Raw genomic sequence first — 20202 nt, 5'->3', positions numbered from 1 at the left:
TGAGAAGCATCAATCATTAGTTTTTCGTTGCGCGTTGCAACACCTTAGTTGTTCATTGATTGCTTTCTCATATGTGCCTTGACCGCGGGCCTTCAGCAGACCGAGTAACCCCTTGCTTGAGCCAGCGACCTTGGGCTCAAGCTGGTGAGCTTTTTGCTCAAACCAGATGAGCCCATGCTCAAGCTGGCGACCTCGGGGTCTCGAACCTGGGTCTTCCGCATCCCAGTCCAATGCTTTACCCACTGCACCACCGCTTGGTCAGGCTCCAGAATATATTTTAAAAACCCTCAAAACTCAATAATTAGAAAACAGCAAACCAATACAAAAAATAATCAAAAGATTTTAACAGCCACTTCATCAGAGATGATCTACAAATGGCAAATAAGCACATGAAGGATATTCAACATCATTCGTCATTAGGGAAATGCAGAGTAAAACCACAGTGATACAACATTACACACCTTTTAGAGTGGGCAGGGGACACTGACAGTTAACAAGTGCTGACAAGGATGCAAAGCAACTGGAACTCGCAGACATTGCTGGAAGGAATGCAACATGGTCCAGACACTCTGGAAACCAGTTCAGCAGTGTTTTATAAAGTTAAACATGCATTTAGCATATAAACCAGCAATCCTACTCCTAGGTATTTACCCAAAAGAAACGAAAACATATGTTTATGTAAAACCTGTAGGCAATGTTTACAATGATTTTATTCATAATTTCCAAAACTGTAAACAACCCCAAATCCTTCACATGGTGAATGACCAGATAGGCCGTGGTATATCCATACAGTGGACTACTACTTAGAAAACAAAAAGAACAAACCACTGATACATGCAACAACATAGATGAATCACAAATGCACCATGCTGAGTAGAAGACTGACACAAAAAGTTGCGTAGTATATACATTATTCCAATTCTATAACATGTAGGAAGAGGCAAAACTGTAGGGAAAGAAAACAGATTAGGCCCTGGCAAGTTGGCTCAGTGATAGAGCATCAGCCTGGTGTGTGGATGTCCTGGGTTCGATTCCCATCAGGACACACAAGAGAAGTGCCCATCTGCTTCTCCACCCCTCCCCCTCTCACTTCTCTCTCTCTCTCTCTCTCTCTCTCTCTCTCTCTCTCACACACACACACAACCATGGCTCAAACGGAGCAAGCTGGCCCTGGGCGCTGAGGGTGGCTCCATGACCTCTGCCTCAGATGCTAAGAAGAGCTCGGTTGCTAAGCAACAGAGCAGCGTCCCAGATGGGCAGAGCATCATCCCCTGGTTGGCTTGCCGGGTAGATCCTGGTCAGGGCGCATGTGGGAGTCTGTCTCTCTCCTCCCCTCCTCTCACTGAATAAATAAATAAATAAACAAACAAACAGATTAGTGTTTGCCAGTGGCTGGGGGCAGAAGGAGGGGTTGACTACAAAGGGGTGCAAGGGAACTTTTTGGGGAGATAAGACATTCTCTATCTCATTTATAGCAGTGGTTACCAGACTGTATGCTTTTGTCAAAATCTACAGACCTGCCCTGGCCCGATGGCTCAGTTGGTCAGAGCATCATCCTGAAGCGCAGAGGTTTCTAGTTTGATCCCCAGTCAGGGCACATGCAGGAACAAATCAATGTTCCTGTGTCTCTTTTCTCTCTCTCTCTCTCTCCTTCTTCCTCTCTCTCTAAAATCAATAAACATTTTTTCAAAACCCCCCACAGACTTATACACTGCAAAGAGTGAATTTTACTGTATGTAAGTTATACCTCAATAAACCTAACTTAATTTTGAAAAGCAATTTGTGTATTTCAGCCAGCAGGAGACAGTTAATCACATGAGCAAAGGTTTTAAAAGACAAGTAAGTTATGGCATAAGAATATGCTTTCAAAAATAAAAAGACAGAAAACAAGAACCTTGATAAAAATGTGATTTAGGCAATATTCACTCTGTATTAATAAATATAAGGACTCTTCAAAGACTGGAGACATGTCCCTCCCAAATGTCAAGAATTCATGGTTGACTGAATGCCAATGACAAGCATAGTTTTCTATCTTGGCAAAAGAGGCCCAGGATAGAAAAGGGAGGTTCTCTGACCTTAATTCAGCCCTGTTAGTCTTCAAACTCAGCAAGAGAAGTTTCAGGGTACAACAAGTAATAGTGGGTTTTTCTCCATTAATAAAAAAAAAAAAAAGAGGCATAAATTAAAATTACCTCATAAACTTAAAACTCTTGTCACATTCCAATGCAGGGATATTTGCCTGGATGATTAGACCCCAGAGGGTGGCTCCCACCCCTCCTCTGAGGCCTCTTAACTGGGTATTGTCTTTTAATAGCAGCATGGAAACAAAACTAAGTGAGGCTGGGCCAGTCTCCAGCAAGACAGAACCAGCAAAAAACAGGCACTTAAAATAGAAGCACAGTGAAGAAATGGGAAGCAGTGATGGGAAGAGGAACGGTTTCTGCCATTCAGAGAGGCACCAATAAGCAAACCTGCTCCCACCTACGCCCTCCTCAATTCACACACACGGATTAGGGAAAAAAGGGAGGGGGATGGAAAGGAGAGGTGAAAAGGGAAAGGCACAATTTTGAGCTAAAATGGGACCATTCTAGTCATTGCAGGGGTAATTTACGGCTCCATTCCACGCCCTACCTTTGCTGCCAGCCTCCAAAATGACAGGAAAGGTAAAAATAAAATTGCTGCCAAGTCCGTTCTCCATTACAGAAAGAGACATGATTTACTTGAGCCCAACCTACAGCAAGAACAACCCTCTCAATGGTGGCAGCTTCATGAGACTAAAAAAGGCATCTTAGGAGAGAATATACAATAAAATTTGACTCATCTAATCTAATTCCAGGCTGTATGTTGGGCTTAATTGAAAAGAATGCTCAAATTGTGTTTCAGAAACTAAAATTAAAATTATTCTTACTATCCGCATTCATTATGGTATTATACAAATGTTCAGTCTATAAAATATTAAACTTGAGCATACAGGCAAAAAGATAAATTAAAAGTCACCTTAATAGCCAGAAGGATATATCACATTCATGGGTTAAAACATCAATTAAGTAACAATACTAATTGCCCCCCGAAAAAAGAAAAGAATGCTCAAACACCCACCCAGACAAACTTGAAAGAGAGCAGAAGTTCAGGTGAAGTGCTCACTGTCCCATTCCACCCCGCCCTCCGGGGTGCACAGTGATGGCTAGAGGTTCCCTGAACATAGACGGCAGCCCATGGTTTATTTGTCCTATGGCCTGAGATGGTACAAAGGCACAGAATGCTGTCACAGCTTATGAGATGAACGTCATGGGTCATCAACCTCCTCTGACTTACAGTTGGAATCTGCGTGGGGCTCCCGCTTACACAGGTGGGCCAGAAGGGTATCTCTAAATTTCCTCCTACTGGTTCACATCTTGTTTGAACCTAGGCCAGCTCAGAGCATCCCTGTGCTACAGCCCCAGACCAGAAAGGGCTCCATGGGACCCTGAAGTCTGAGGATGACAGATATCAGGGCAGCTACAGGGGATGACAGTAGACTGGGCTGTTACTTCTAAGTATTCTGACACAACAAGTCATGAAAGTGGGAGAGAGGTAAGCTCCAAAAAGACAATGTTCAATGGATATTTCTCAAAACATCCCTCTAACCTCCTCCTGAGGAAAGTCAGAGCCTTTGCTGATCCACTCTCCTGGCACGTCCTTCCTTTACCCAGCCGGCTCCTGATCCAAACTTGGTCTAAATGTCCCTCAGCCCCAGGCTGCACACTGCATCCTCTCACACAGTATCCCAATCTTTCCCTTTATGGCAATTCTGTTTGTAATCATTTATTTGTTTGTGTGTTGATGTAATGTCTCTCTCCACTAAGGTCCATGAGGGCAGGGCCATGTCTGGCTCGAGCAAGGGGTTACTCGGTCTGCTAAAGGCCCACGGTCAAGGCACATATGAGAAAGCAATCAATGAACAACTACAGTGTTGCAACGAAAAACTGATGATTGATGCTTCTCATCTCTCTCCATTCCTGTCTGTCTGTCCCTATCTATCCCTCTCTGTCTCTATAAAAAAAAGTAAATAATTAAAAAAAAAAAAAAAAAAAAAAAGCCCTCTTGGGCCTGTAATCTCCAGTGCCTCTTCTGTTCTCTGCAACCCAGTCACTTCACTCCGTCTCCTCCTACCCTTTAAACAATGACATCCATGCCACAGGATGGAGCCCGTGATCCACCAGGTATTGGCAAGTGCCAGAGCGACTGTCTTCTAAAAAGGCTAGCCTTACACATCATATAAAAATATTCTCTCATACCAGGGCCTAGGAATAAAAATTTTATTCGACTCATTTTGTGCTACATGCTCAATACTAAAATTGCAAGACAATCTCCAAATCCAACCAAATTTTACTTGACCTGAGTTTTGTTTTTGTTCTAACAGTAATTTCAAGCAGCCCCAACAGTAAAGTGATTAAACATGGGGATTAAGGAAGATACTGTATCTTCTCTGGTAGGCAGAATTTCTAAGATGACCCTCTTCCCAAAGATACCCCACCATAGTCCCTACAACCAGTGTATATAATGAAATGTCACACATTTGATTATGTTATGTTACATGGCACAGTCAACCTCGAGAAAGGGAGATCGTCCAGGCAAGCCTGACTCATTACATAATTTCTTAAAAGCAGAGTGCTTTCTCTGGCAGATGACAGATATAGAGGGCAGGAGAGAAAATCAGAAAAATTTGAAGCATGAGGGAGATTTGACACACCCTTGCTGGCTTGAAGATTGGAAGGGCAATGAAAAAAAATGTGGGTGGCCTTAAGGAGCTGAGAGAGTCCCTGATGACAGCCAACAAAGACATGGGGACCTCAGTCCCACAACCACAACTAACTGAATTCAGCCAACAACCTTAGTGAGCTTTAAAGCAAATCCTTCCTTAGAGTTTCCAGATAAGCATGCAGCTCTGCCATCACCTTGATGTTGGCCTTGTGAGACCCAGACTAGACAATCCAGTGGCCACATGTACCAAACACTTGACCTACAGAACTATGACCTAATAAATGGTGTTGTTTTAAGCTCTGAGTTTGTGGTTACTTGTTACACCTCCATAGAAAATGAATATATCCTTTCAATACAAATAAATGTCAACTTCCACAAAAGATATTAACTCTCAAATATATAGTTAGGTAAGAGCCTCAGCCTGAATTCTTGCTGCTCCCCCTACTGTACTCTAGTTAGGGGGACTTAATACACTGACAGCATTGCCCTATAGAATCAGTACTCATCTCAAAGGGGCAGCATTTCTGTGATCTGAAAGTCCTTTATGAGACACATTTCTAAGATTCAACAATCACTTGGGAATTGGAACAACTTATCTGTGAGTGAGATATTTCTGTTCTTAGAGGGTAAGATTCTTTTCTGGTAGAGTTCAGGTACACGAACTTTACACGTTCCTTTTCCAAACAAGATGTATTTACATGACAACTTATCTCTAATTCCAATATTTGCCTTAAAAGTTACAGAGATTTGAAAAAAAACAGTCCATGAAAAGGGTTCAGTATGAACATTTCAACCATGGAGAAAAAAACCAGATGAATTCTTCAGTGACTGAGCGGGCAGTGGGAACCCACCCCGTGCTTGGCGGTTAGGCTAAGCCTTGGAAAGCACCAGCAGTCCTGATATAAAGGCTCCCTACACCCTGGGCCCCTGAAACCATTGCTTCTCAAGGGTAGGAGCACCAAGGAATGTAAACCATAGCAAGACCCACCCCACAGCTCTGGCCAGTGAGTAGCAGAAACACAAGACTCTTTCATCTCAGCAAATATTTACTGAGCTGCTGCTACGTGCAGCAAGGAACTCTTCTAGGCCCTGCTGGGGACACAGAGATGAGTAAGGCACATCCTCTGACATGGTTTCAAGAACTCCGCACTACTACCCCTGCACGCCTCCCCAAAGGAAATGGAAGAGGAAGAAGTAACTCCTCAACTCATTATTCTTTTCTAAGTGTAACCAAAATAGTATAATTTGATTTAAAATAAAGCTTTTTTTTTAATCTTTTTTTAAAGGCAAAAATTTTAAAGTAAAATTAAAAATACACAAAAAGAGAGCAAAACCAACCTGGTCTTAATCTCCCTTCTCCTTCACAAAATATCAATTATTCATACCACATCTTAGGTTTTCACTAATATCATTTAAAGGGGTTTTTTTTTTGTCATTTTGTCTTTAAAAAACTGCATCTTCAGGCCTGACCTGTGGTGGCGCAGTGGATAAAGCGTTGACCTGGAAATGCTGAGGTTGCCGGTTCGAAACCCTGGGCTTGCCTGGTCAAGGCACATATGGGAGTTGATGCTTCCAGCTCCTCCCCCCCTTCTCTCTCTCCGTCTCTCCCCCTCCTCTCTAAAATGAATAAATTAAAAAAAAAGAAAGAAAGAAAGAAAAAACTGCATCTTCAAAGGCCATACCATAAGCCAAGAAGACCCAGCCCCGTAGACATGCTATAAAACTCAGAGTAAAACCAAACAGAAAATCTTAAGACAGCAAGCCAGTGGATAATTCTTGTTCTCTTTACACCATTAGATGCAGAATTTTATACTCCATTGTCAAATAATCAGCAAACCAAAGAAACCAACTCAAAAGGCGGGCCAAACACAGGCTTAACGTAGTTAGTCTAGAGATGTGAAACAAAGAACGTGAGACAGGAATTAAAAGGCAAGAGATGAAAACAACTCCAAAGACATCAAAACTTACAAGAAACATAAATGGATCACCATGAGAGTTGAAAGAAGTCATCATACTGGTTTCTTTCTTTCTTTCTTTTTCAAGTTAGACAAATTTATTGGTATTCTAGTAAAGACATTCATTCTCAGTCATTTCTCTCTCACATCTTGTCCATAGTTTAATATTTTGTTTGAGTTAAGAAAATACACAGGAGAGAAATGTTATTTTAACATAAACAGTAAAATGACAAAAATGAAAAGTATGCCTACATTAAAGCCGGTTAAATTCATGTATTTCAATATCATTACATACTAGTTTCTTAAAAAAACAGTTAAATACAGTTGCAAGCAACACCATCTAACATATAAGGACCAAAAAGGTTGATGGGGGAAACAAGAAGCTAAGTAAATACAAAACAAAAGAAAGTCAGGATAGCTGTGCGAATGTCAAAACAAAATTTTAAGACTGATTTCTAAACTTCAGGTATAATTTCCATACAGTAAAGTCGCCCTTTTTAAGGGTGCAGTTAATAAGTTTTAACAAATGCACACAATCACATTACCACCATCACAATCAAGACATAGAACATTTCCTTTGCCCCCAAATACTTCTCGGTATCCTTTTGCGGTTAATCCCTCCCCTCAATTTCCAGCAACTGCTAACTGAAATTTTGTCACTATAATTTGCCTTTTTCAGAATGTCATACCAATGGGATGATACAGAATGTCGCCTTTTATGTCTGACTTCTTGCACTTAGCATAATGCTTTTGAGTGTCATTCATGTTGTAGATTGTTCCTTCTTATTGCTCAGACCAAATAATGTTAAGAGAAAAAGCATTTAAAAATAATAAGGATAAAAAGTTCAATTTCGGTGGCTAGTTAGCTCAGTTGGTTAGAGAATCACCCCAATTAGCCAAGGTTGCAAATGTGATCCCCAGTCTGGGCACATACAAGAATCAACCAATGAATGCATAAATAAGTATAACAACAATTCAAAGTTTCTCTCTCAAATCAATAAAAATAATTAATTTTAAGTTCAGTTTGCCCAGAAGACATATCTCAAATTTGTATTGTGGACCCAATAAAATAACCTTGAAAAACATACAGCAGATATTCACAGCTATGGTCTGGCCTGACCTAGTACTACCCTCATCTCCTATTTTCCCGTCCCTCCCTCCACTCCAGCCAGACTGGCCTCCCTGCTGCTCCTTCAACTCCAAAGGCACAGCCCCATCTTAGCCTCCCTGTAACAGCCATTCCTCTGTCCAAACACTCTTCCCCCTATATCCTTATGGCTAAATCCTTCTCCTTTTTCAAATCTTTGTTTAAAGGTCACCTTCTCAATGACACCTCTCTTGTCTACTCTATTTAATACTACATCTTGTTATGTGATACAGTCCTATTTTTTCAAGGATCAAATTTACTTTTTAAATAATAAAACCAGAAAAAAAAAGAGAAACACTCTGGGATTCCGCATTATTGTAGAAGCCAAAGCAAAGAATGTTTCTAGAAAAAACTAGTCCACAAGGTTAGATCTGCAGATGAGTCAGGTAGGCCTCTGTGGCTGTAATCACAGCAGAATTATAGAGGTGAATGCCAGCAGGAAGCAAACTGATACATAAATGGACATGAGAACAGGAAGCCCAAAGAAAATTAATACAAATATCCTCATGTACTTTCAAAAAGTTAAGGCTACATAATAACTTCAGAAAGCCCAGTGACATGTGATACATAAGGTAACATATATTCTGTATTTTAGTTCCACAACAATTTTTATCTAATGCAAAATCTAAATATAGATTTGTTTCAGTGTTTTAAAGGGGCCATTCTGTGTAAGGCTATTGGGTATGCCATCATAAAGACAGTCAAAACCAAACCCCAATTCTCCACCTCCACAGCCTTGGCGGTTTCAAAAAGAGGCACTGATTGCCAACAGAATCCTAAATGAAAAGTCTGACCTCATCAAACCAAACCACAGCTACATGGCTTAAGCAACCCTTCTCTCTGCCATCCATATCTGTCCAAAGCATCTGCAATCAGTTCTGGTCTGGTCCTTCAACACCACGTACTCAAGCTGCCCAAGCTCTCATGATTAAAAAGACATTTCTCCTAGACCCACACTCTTTCTCTTTGCTTCTTTCTAAATTCTTTCCCTTTCAATCACAATTTTCTAGGACTGAGAGGTCCTAAAACCCAGATACAAATCTGATTAAAGTAGAAACACCACTCCGGTGCCCTTGACTGTGGTGACCCTTATGCGGGCCCTGCTGTCCAATGTCAGGAATACGTTTGTTTTACTCTGTATCTCTTAAGTTTAGTTTTTATTCCTCCTCCTGGGGATATACTTTCAGAGGATCAACTCTGCCCCAGGGGCACACAGACCATGGTTCCATGGAGCCTACTAAACACCAATCCCAACCATTATTCAGGATGCCATTTTAAAGTGACGGCTTCGTAAGCTCCTTCTCTCCTGCATTTGCTCAGTCCAAGAGCCTGGGAATCCCCACTCTTCCTCTTCATTCTTCACCCCCTCTCTTTAGTCCTGCTCGATGATTACACCTCTCAGGTAGTTCTGTCTCCTCTCTATTCCACCATGCCCAGCTAGTCATTACCTCCTACCTCATCAGTTCCTACAGCAGTCCTTTTATTGGTCCCTGATTCCAGTCTGAGCCTTCACTGTGTCAGATACCCTCTGCTATTCCACATACCTCCCTTCTCCTGCCCACTCACTGCAAGGGCCAGATGCCTCTCAGACGCCCCTGCAGCTAGGTTCTGGAAGTGACTTAGGGTGCAACAATGGGAAGGTCTTGCAGGAGATTTGGAGAGCAGGAGGAAGGCAGAGACCATTTTCCTTGTGGTGGTGATGACAAGCAGGGGCTGTTGCAGACCCTACACTTCCCTGCCTACATACCAGCTTCTGCATGTCAAGTGGTTATAGGGGCTGGAGCAGTTTCCTGACATCTGGATTGCACCTGCAGGGCTGTGTGTGACCTTGAAACCAAGGATGGGGAAAGGCTCAACTCTGTTCCTGCAGCCTATTCAATGACTTCTGTAAATACCTAATTCCCCATATTAAATCCCCTTCTGCTCAAAATACCTAGAGTGATTTATGTTTTCTGCAACAAATCCTAACTGATTCAACGTCAAATTCTCCCATCAGATGCTTTCCTGAATAGCTGACCACAGAAACAGCACATCATGCCCTCACTCACTCAAAATTCGGTGGTTCCCTATCTCCAAAGAATGAAATCTGAATTCCTCAGTAAAGCATAAAAGACCGTTTATACCTTCTCACTATCTCCTACAGCAGGGATCAGCAAATTTTCTGTAAAGGGCCCAATAGCAAACATTTTAGGCTTTGTAGACCATATACAGTCTCACTCACTGCTACTGACCTCTGTCACTGTAGCAAAGAAGTAGTCATGACAATATGTAAATGAATGAGGATAGCTGTATTCAAGTAAAATTTTATCTTAAAAAACAGGTGGTCAGGAGAATAAGACAAGCTACAGACTGGGAGAAAACAATTGAATTACAAAAAGCACATCTGATAAAGAAGCATTAATCAAACTATACAAAGAACTCATAAAACTCAACAATAAGAAAAGGAGCAAATTCAATTTAAAAAAATGGGCAAAAGACCTGAACAGACACCTCATCAAAGAAGACATGCAGATGACAAATAAGCATATGAAAAGATTCCCCATATCACATCATCAGGAAAATGCAGAAACCATGAGATACCACCATACGCCTATCAGAATGGCCGAAATCCAAACAGGACAACACCAAATGCTGGTGAGGGTGTGGAGCAACAGGAACTCTCATTTGCTGCTGGTAAGAACGCCAAATGGCACAACTACTTAGAAAGACAGTTTGGCAGTTTCTTATAAAACTAAACATATTCTTACCATACGACTCAGCAATTGCTCTCCTTGGTGTTTACCCAAAGGAGTTGAAAACATGTCCACAGAAAAACATGCACACAGATGTTTATAGAAGTTTTATTCGTAATTGCCAAATCAAGCAGCCAAGATGTTGTTCAATAAGTAAACGGATAAACAATGGTACATACATCCAGACAATGGAATATTCTTTAGCACTAAAAATAAATGAGCTATCAAGCCATGAAAAGCCATGGAGGAAATTTAAATACATATTATTTTTCTTTTATTTATTTATTTTTCTTTCTATTTCTGAAGTGAGAAGCGGGAAGGCAGAGAGACAGACTCCCGTACATGTCTGACCGGGATCCAGCCGGCATGCCCACCAAAGGGCGATGCTCTGCCCATCTGGGGCGTTACTTTGTTGCAACCAGAGCCATTCCAGCACCTGAGGCGGAGGCCATGGAGCCATCCTTGGTACCCAGGCCAACTTTGCTCCAATGGAGCCTTGACTGTGGGAGGGGAAGAGAGAGATAGAGAGGAAGGAGAGGGGGAAAGGTGGAGGGAGAAGTGGATGGGTGCTTCTGTGTGCCCTGGCTGGGAATCAAACCTGAGACTTCCACATGCCAGACTGATGCTCTAGCACTGAGCCAACTAGCCAGGGTCGGGTTAAATACATATTAATAAGTTGAAGAAGCCAATCTGAGCTGTACATGAAATAATTTCAATCATATGACATTCTAGAAAAAGTAAAACCATGGAGACTTTAAAAGGATTGGTGGTCCAGTGGCCAAGACATGGAAACAACCAAAAAGCCCTTCAATAGATGACTGGATAAAGAAGATGTGGTACATATATATACTATGGAATACTACTCAGCCATAAGAAATGATAACATCGGATCATTTACAACATGGATGGACCTTGATAACATTATATTGAGTGAAATAAGTAAATCAGAAAAAACTAAGAACTATATGATTCCATACATAGGTGGGACATAAAAATGAGACTCAGGGACATGGACAAGAGTGTGGTGGTTACCAGGGAGGAGGGGAGGGGAAGGGAGGGGGTGGGGGGAGAGGAGGGGCACAAAGAAAACCAGATAGAAGGTGACAGAAGACTATATGACTTTGGGTGATGGGTATGCAACATAATCAAATGTCAAAATAACCTGGAGATGTGTTCTATGAACCTATGTACTCTGATTAATATCATCCTTTTAAAATTAATTTTAAAAAAAAGGATTGGTGGTCGCCAGGAGTTAAGGAGGAAGAAAAGACAGGCTCAGCACAGAGGATTTCCAGGGCAGTGAAACTACCCTGCATGACACTATAATAGTGATAAATGTCTATATAAATTCGTCAAAACCCATAGTATGTGCAACACCCAAAGTGAACCATATATAAACTAAGGTCTTTAGGGGAAAATAATGTGTCAATGTAGGCTCATCACTATAACATATGTACATCCCCACCTCAGTGCAGGATACAGATGGCAGGGGAGGCTGTGTGTACGCGGGCAGGGAGCATATGGGAAACTTCTGTACCTTCTGCTCAATTTTGCTGTGAACCTAACACTGCTCTTTAAAAGAAAACAGAAACAGGCCCAAAAGAAAGATGGCAGTCTGGATTTGGTCTGTGAGCCATAATTTGCCATAGCTATCATGTTGAGTACCCTATATATCCACATTACCAAATGATTAGTATTTCCTCGAATATGCCAAGGTCTCTTATCCAGCCTTGTTTTTGCCCAGGCTGTACCCTCTGCCTGGAGTGACTTCCCTTACCCCCACTTCACTGGTCTGCAAACTCCTACAGAGGATAGCTCAGACATGTGAGCTGGAGTTAGGTAAACTTTCCACTACTTTCCTCCTGCATGTGTACTGACCACTATTGAGGTGTTCGTCACACCAAACTGTAATTGTCACCCAGTATCTGTCTCTTACTAGATGCCACAGTCCCATGCCAATGTCAGGGACCATTTTTATCTTTTTCTTACCACAGCCTAGCTTGGAGCTTGGCACTCATGTTTCTGGAACAAATACTGCCTCAACTGCAGATTTCTGCCTTATTTCCATGTAGTTCTAAGAGTTCCTCACCAGTTTTCTGACACATACCACATCTCTCTTGGGTCATAAAGAAATGACCAATAAATACCTGTGAAATAAATAGTCCTGAATAAACAAATGTATAGTAATGCATAATGTGTGATTTCAATTAGTAAAAAATTAAGCCTGACCAGTAGTGGTGCAGTGGATAGATCATCTACTGGGGGCAGTGAGGTGCCAGGTTCGAAACCGGGGTCACCAGCTTGAGCACAGGGTCACCAGCTTGAGCATAAGATCATCAAAATGATCCCATGGCCCTGGCCGGTTGGCTCAGCGGTAGAGCGTCGGCCTAGCGTGCGGAGGACCTGGGTTCGATTCCCGGCCAGGGCACACAGGAGAAGCGCCCATTTGCTTCTCCACCCCTCCGCCGCGCTTTCCTCTCTGTCTCTCTCTTCCCCTCCCGCAGCCAAGGCTCCATTGGAGCAAAGATGGCCCGGGCGCTGGGGATGGCTCTGTGGCCTCTGCCTCAGGCGCTAGAGTGGCTCTGGTCGCAATATGGCGACGCCCAGGATGGGCAGAGCATCGCCCCCTGGTGAGCAGAGCGTCGCCCCTGGTGGGCGTGCCGGGTGGATCCCGGTCGGGCGCATGCGGGAGTCTGTCTGACTGTCTCTCCCTGTTTCCAGCTTCAGAAAAATGAAAAAAAAAAAAAAAAAAAATGATCCCATAGTCACAGACTTGAGCCCAAAGTTGCTGGCTTGAACAAGGGGTCACTGGCTGAGCTGAAGCCCCTAGGTCAAGGCACATATGGGAAAAGAATCAATGAACAACTAAAAGTGACATAATTACGAGTTGATGCTTCTCATCTCTCTCCCTTCCTGTCTTCTTTCTCTCTAAAAAAAAATAAAATAAAATAATAATAATAATAAAATTAGTGTATAAAAGAATGTATAATTAAGCTCTATGACTACTCTCCAACATCTGGCTTTGAGAATGCAGTCGGGCTCTTGCCCATAGTCTCAGTCCTATTCCATGTAAGCCACCGCTCAGAAGAGAGTGCCATTAGCTCCCAGTGAGCAGGGACTGTGTCTCAGTTACTGTGTCTCAGTTGTCACTGAATGAATAAATGATTCCTTCAGCTCATCATTCCTTTCCTTACTTCTTCCTCTTCCCCAGCAGCCGCAATGAGGCTGTAACAGCCAGACTTCAAGTACAAGCTGTAGGGTGGAAGGCTGAATGGAAACTGTCAACGGGCTCACTTGAGTTTCATGCTGACAGGGTGGCATCTCCAAATAACCGCAATCCCAGATCAAGTAGCCTTTAGTCAGCTCACCTGAAGGAGTCACTGGTAGCCAACAATCCCTGAGAGAGTGGCCCGGAGCCCGAAGGCTCAGTCCCTGTCCCTCCCTCCCAGTTAGCTGTGCTTCCCAATAGCCCTGGGCCCCCAGGACTCCCAAGCGTTCCCAGCAGAACCATGCCCGACGGAGTTTATTTTTCTTTCCTTTCTGGGCTAGGCTGTCTGCAGACACAGCTGATGAGCTATTTAGAGCTCACCAGAGACCTTGGGGCTCTATAAGTCTCCGAGATTATACCTCTTTTAAATCTTCAGAGGTCAGTAGTGCCAAGGCCAAGGAGGCAATAAATCTGATATGTTTTCATCAAAGCAAGACAAAAAGGAAAAGAAGGGAGGAGGGCAGAGGACAACTCTCTAAGAGGTTAAAACTTTTCTGTGTAATAAAGTCACGGGCTGGGTGGGAGGAACTTGTTAAAACACAGATTCTGACCAACACAGCTAATGATGGACATACAGATTTAAGGTCTCCAGCCCTTCAGCAAACACACACGTACACACATGCACACACATTCATGCACATTCACACATACTCTTATACAAAATAACTTAAATACATACTGTAAAATTAATCGTTCTATAAGCCCCTACGTGCAGCTTCTTCACCAAGATCCCTTTCACAGTTTTCAGACCTATTAATGAAAAAGTTCATGAACCTAAAAGCAAATTCAACGCTTTCTTCCACTTTTTTGTCCCTGTATGACTTTGGAAAATCTACAGGGATTCTAGACGAAGGAGAGAGTTATTCAAGTCTGAAGAAATCTTCAGGCTGAGCACGGAGTAGCAGCATCACTAGGAGACAGTCCTATGGGCTCTATCCGTCATTTGACTTCACCTTCACCCAGATTTCACATACTAGCTGGGGAGGTGGGGAAATCACAGATGCTAAGAACCAGCAAACAACAGAGGGCCTTAAGACATCCTGGCTTTCCACTCTTCCGTCTGGAATTTCACAACTAGTTCTGCCCTAACTGAACAGAGCTGCCAGCTCCAGCTCGGATCCCCGCTGCTGAGTTCTTCCTCCCTCCACATACTTCCTGCTGTTAGCTTCTCTAGTTCACACGGTAGCTGCCGCCACTAGTCCCTCAGGTACTATACTGAACAGCGGACAGTGGACAACAGTCTCTCTGCACACTCCCGTCCCACTCCCCCCTCACTTTCCCTCGCCACTGATCTCCTCTCTCTCTGAGCACTCAGTTTTATTGGCCAGTTCCATACACATCTAGTGCATCACAAAGACTGTGAACTCGCTGTGGAAGGTGCTTTCGGCAAGCCCTGTACATCGTGTGCACCAGACCAGGCACACATTATTAGATCTTCAGAACCTGGATTAACTTAGGCATCGTTCCCAAAACCAGCCCTCATTCCAGTAAAATCAAATAAGCACTAGGGGATTATTAAAAGGTGTGGTGGGTACTCCTCATGCCAGCTAGCACACTCTCTCCCAGGGGCTCCACGACACCCCGGGCACTCTCCACTAGTAGGATGTGGAACCCTGGCTGAGGACACAGGGCAGGGTGGCACACTAACAGACAGAAACCAGGGCATGCCATGTAATCGTCCCACTCCATTCAAACACCAAATGCTGTTAGACCAGCCCTCACAGGCCACCAAGGTTAGTGCTGCTCTGACACATGTCTGGCAGTGACCCGCTTTCATCTGGAACCCATTCCCCCGCCTCCCAAACTGAATTCCCAGAAAGCAAGGCCAATGTGGAGCACCGACTTAGACTCATCAGCTACACTGCTACCTACGTACACTGGGCAAAAGAGAAATGAGCGGTCATTATCGAGCCTGGAGAAATCCTAGGCTCTGCAATCTGTCTACCTCAGTCGCAAACAATTTCTCCATGGCAGTTCATTTTTCTAAGGTGGGTGTGCGACACTCTATTTTTTACTGTAAACTATACTATGTAAACAAAAGAATATATTAGAATATATTCAGTTTAAGGAAAAACAGTAAGATAAACGGTGGAGGACCCACTACCCATGCTAAGAATTAACATTCCTGGCCCCGGCCGGGTGGTTCAGTGGATAGAGTGTCATCCCAGCATGCCGAGGTCATGGGTTTGATCCCTAGTTAGAGCACATGAGAAGCAACCAATGACTACACAACTAAAGGGAACTAAGTGGAACGAGTTGATGCTTCTCTCTCTCTTTCTCTCTCTCAAATCAATGGAAAAAAAATTTTTTTTAATTAACTTCTTGGCACATGTAAGTTTCTGTGTGCTTTTTCCTCATTATACCCATCTCCATCTCCCCAATGAGAACCATTCTCCTGAATTCAGGGTTAATTACTCCCTTCTGCTTTTTATAGTTTTACTACCTATAAAGGTATTCATAAAAATATATATATATGGCCCTGGCCGGTTGGCTCAGTGATAGAGCGTCGGCCTGGCGTGCGGGAGTCCCGGGTTCGATTCCCGGCCAGGGCACACAAGAGAAGCGCCCATCTGCTTCTCCACCCCTTCCCCTCTCCTTCCTCTCTGTCCCTCTCTTCCCCTCCCGCAGCCGAGGCTCCATTGGCAGCCGAGGCTCCATTGGAGCAAAGTTTGCCCGGGTGCTGAGGATGGCTCTGGGGCCTCTGCCTCTGGCGCTAGAATGGCTCTGATTGCATCAGAGCGATGCCCCAGATGGGCAGAGCATCGCCCCCTGGTGGGCAGAGCATCGCCTCCTGGTGGGCGTGCCAGGTGGATCCTGGTCAGGCGCATGCAGGAGTCTGTCTGACTGCCTCCCCGTTTCCAGCTTCAGAAAAATACAAAAATAAATAAATAAATAATATATATATATACAATTTTATACATAACAAAGCATTATAGAGAGCATAAAAGCAAATCCTGGAGGGAAGGGGGGGTCGTTTGGAGGAGGGGGACAAGTGGGAGGTTGAGGGGAACACGGGGGTGGAGGGATGTACTAGGTGGGACACTTGAATTTATGTAAACACAATAAATTAAAATAAATATAATTTAAAAAATAAAATAAATAAAAATATATATAATTTTAAATTTACTTTTTTTAACTTTATATAAATTACATCGTACTGCATGTTTTTTACTGTGATCTGCTTCTCTTGTTCAGTGTTATGTTTCTGAGATTCCACCATATTAATGTATCTATCTTTCACCCATTTTTTTTTTTTCATTTTTCCGAAGCTGGAAATGGGGAGGCAGTCAGACAGACTCACGCATGCGCCCGACCGGGATCCACCCAGCATGCCCACCAGGGGGCGATGCTTTGCCCCTCTGGGGCGTCGCTCTGTTGTGTCCAGAGCCATTCTAGCGCCTGAGGCAGAGGCCACAGAGCCATCCCCAGTGCCCGGGCCATCTTTGCTCCAATGGAGCCTCAGCTGCGGGAGGGGAAGAGAGAGACAGAGAGGAAGGCGAGGGGGAGGGGTGGAGAAGCAAATGGGTGCCTCTCCTGTGTGCCCTGGCCGGGAATCGAACCCGGGACTTCCGCACGCCAGGCCGACGCTCTACCGCTGAGCCAACCGGTCAGGGCCTCACCCATTTTTTACTATGGGACAGTAATTTATTATAGGACTATACAACAATTTCTGAGAGTAACTCTTTCTTCAATCGTCCAGACCCACTGACTGTGTACTAATACGGTCTGTCTGCAAAAAAATTTATGCCATGTGAATTCTTGGTGACAAACGCATGGGGTTTCCCCGTGGTCGACAAGATGATAAAGTAGCTAGAGATGTTTCATTCGATTATTCTTACAGAGTGGGCAAGATCTCACTGAAAAATGGAGCAAGGAGGCCTTGACCAGCAAACAGTGCCTTTGCTCGCTAAACCTGGGTAGACGATCCCCCAGAGTAAAACCCTTCCACCGTTCCAGCTCCACGGTTTAATAAGGCAGGGGGGAAGGAGAGAAAGCTGCTTGGACACTGCAGTCTTCACCTTCACGGGCACATCAGAGCACCTTTGATCATGGTGAATAACACCCAAGTCCAAGAAAAACCTATCCTTCAGACACTGAAAGCTAAATATTTAGTCTGGGAGGCAACAGACAGAAGCCCATCACTCTCTCTGCCCCAGCAAACCAAGGGCAGCGGAGGATTGTCCTTGAACCCTGAAGGTTTGATTCATCACCCATTAACTGATGTGAATGCATCAGTAATGTCACACCTCCCAGGCTGGGGGAAGAGGTAGGAGTGTGGGCAGGGGGTGCAACAGGCAGGCTCCAGAGCAAAGAAACCCCCACAACTTTCACCGAGCACTCCCAGTGTGCAAGGCCCTCAGACTGACATGCTAGCTATTAACTCCTATAATGACCCTGGGGTAGGTAGACCCCACTCTACACCTGAGAAAACTGATGCACCAGAAAGTTTAGTGACTTATGCAATATCAAATAGCAAGCTGTAGTGGAGTGCTCTTACCCAGTCGGCTACCCTGCTCCCATCTGCGCAGGCACACTGCCCAGCAGCGGTGCAGAAAGGGGTTCTCAGGGACACAGAAAATACTGCCTTCGGGTGAAACTTTCAAAAGTGTGCCATGTGAACACCGAACCAATACTTAGATGGCCGAGGCCTGTGAAAACTCAGAGGCCACACACAGAAAAGGCTGCAGGGGCTAGGCAGACGGAGGAGGACTCCTGCGCAGTTTAGAATAGCTGGAAGGCACTTTGCCCACCAATAATTAACTAGCATTGAATGTCTACCAGTGTCATGGCAAAAATGCATTCGATGTTCCATGGCAGTCTGGCAGCTGGTTTAGCAATCAATAATCCTTGATGCAAACAACAAAGATGGCCTACAGGGATAGTGTGTATGAATTTCAAGGTCAATCAACTAGAGAACTTCAGAGCACAATAAATAGGTTAAGAACTTAAGTCCAAACTTAAAGCTGGACTCTGCCTCCCACTTCCAAATATGTCTATCAGTCGATTGACACAAACTTTCCAAGTCAGCTAAAAGGCCAAGGCAGCGGTCCCCAGCGCCAGAGCTAAGAAGGCATCATTCTCAGAGTGAAATGCCAGGGTGTTCCTCTCCACCAGCTACTCGCCACAGGAGGGATTGTTTTCTCTAGTTCTGGGTGTCATTGCTTCTTGGTGGACACAGATTTGCCAGTTACATTGTCAGTTTTTATGCTGTGAGACTTGACTATTTATCCCAACTGCAGGTCGCCTCGTGAGTCACAGAAATGGGAACTGGTCTTTGGAGTGTGGGTAACACCTTTGCAGAAGCTTGGAGAGAAGAGGGCAAGGAGACACACCTCGGCTTACAATGACACCAGAGACGGAAGATCCAACACCCAACCCTCTCTTGCTCCTGACACCTGCCAGGGACTGCAACCTCACAGACGCCCCCAGCAACCCAGTCCAGAGAGGCCAGTGGCTGTCCTCGGTCCTCGGAGGAAGTCTTTCCAGATGCTGTGGGTACTGGCTGAACTCATACTGCTTCTCCAAGCACTTTCCCCCACACCCTGGGCTTTGTTGGGAAGATTTTACCAGTATGCCCCTACTCTCTACAAATTAACAAAGATTTACACACTACATTCATATGATTCTTCTCCTTAAAAAGCCTGGGGATTTTGTACATTGTCATAAACAGTAAGAACAGGTTTGCAAACCCCTCCCTGTCTCCCTAATGCACTTAAAACTACTCTCCTGCCTGGGAGTTTGTACCGTGAACACAGGTATGAGATGGGCATGTCAGTAAATAAAAGAAAGTCATCCATGACCCATATAGCAAGTATAATGTAACTCTGACTCTAAGTGCGGGAGGTCTTAACCAACACTCCAAAGGGAACCACGGATCCCCCCATAAAGCAGAAACAGTCAGACAGAAAATGTCACACACAAAGAAGCACTGCTCTGAGCACCTCTGTGTGTATCCTGGCAGGTAACTGTGCCCGCCGCACTTGAGGTATAAAAAGCAGTTAAGTTCTGCTCAGCAGCTCCTCTTATCCAAACAACCAACTTAGCCAGTTCCAAATCTTTGACAGGCAGCCCCTGACCCTTCCGAGAATCCTGAGCTTTGTACTCCCCTCTGGGCCTCCTTAACACACTGAGTCGGTTATACACTCTCCGGAAATTTCCACCAGTTGCTAACATGAATCGTTGCTTGCCACTTGCCAGTGTGTTTTCAATGGCTCTAAGCACCTTCCAGGCTCCTCCTCATCCTCGAGGGTCTTACCGGGATCTCCCTCCAAAGCAGTTTGTGCTGGGGGACTGGTGCCGGTTCTCTGGAGTGACAGCTGTCCCGCCGGATTCTCTCGTAGCTGGCTGAGATCCTAG

General features: G+C 44.2%; 1 protein-coding gene across 2 annotated transcripts in view; it reads right to left on the bottom strand.

The window, feature by feature from the left end:
- WWP2 (WW domain containing E3 ubiquitin protein ligase 2) overlaps positions 1-20202 on the bottom strand; it is a 156027-nt gene that overhangs the window by 68378 nt on the left and 67447 nt on the right. For both annotated transcript variants that reach the window (XM_066348153.1, XM_066348154.1), the window contains exon 6: positions 20102-20198. In XM_066348153.1, coding sequence (XP_066204250.1) covers positions 20102-20198 — 97 coding nt within the window. The remainder of the gene's footprint in view (positions 1-20101; positions 20199-20202) is intronic.

Source organism: Saccopteryx leptura, chromosome 9, assembly GCF_036850995.1.
Source record: "Saccopteryx leptura isolate mSacLep1 chromosome 9, mSacLep1_pri_phased_curated, whole genome shotgun sequence".
Classification (NCBI taxonomy): Eukaryota; Metazoa; Chordata; class Mammalia; order Chiroptera; family Emballonuridae; genus Saccopteryx; species Saccopteryx leptura.
This window is presented reverse-complemented; position numbering and strand designations above follow the sequence as displayed.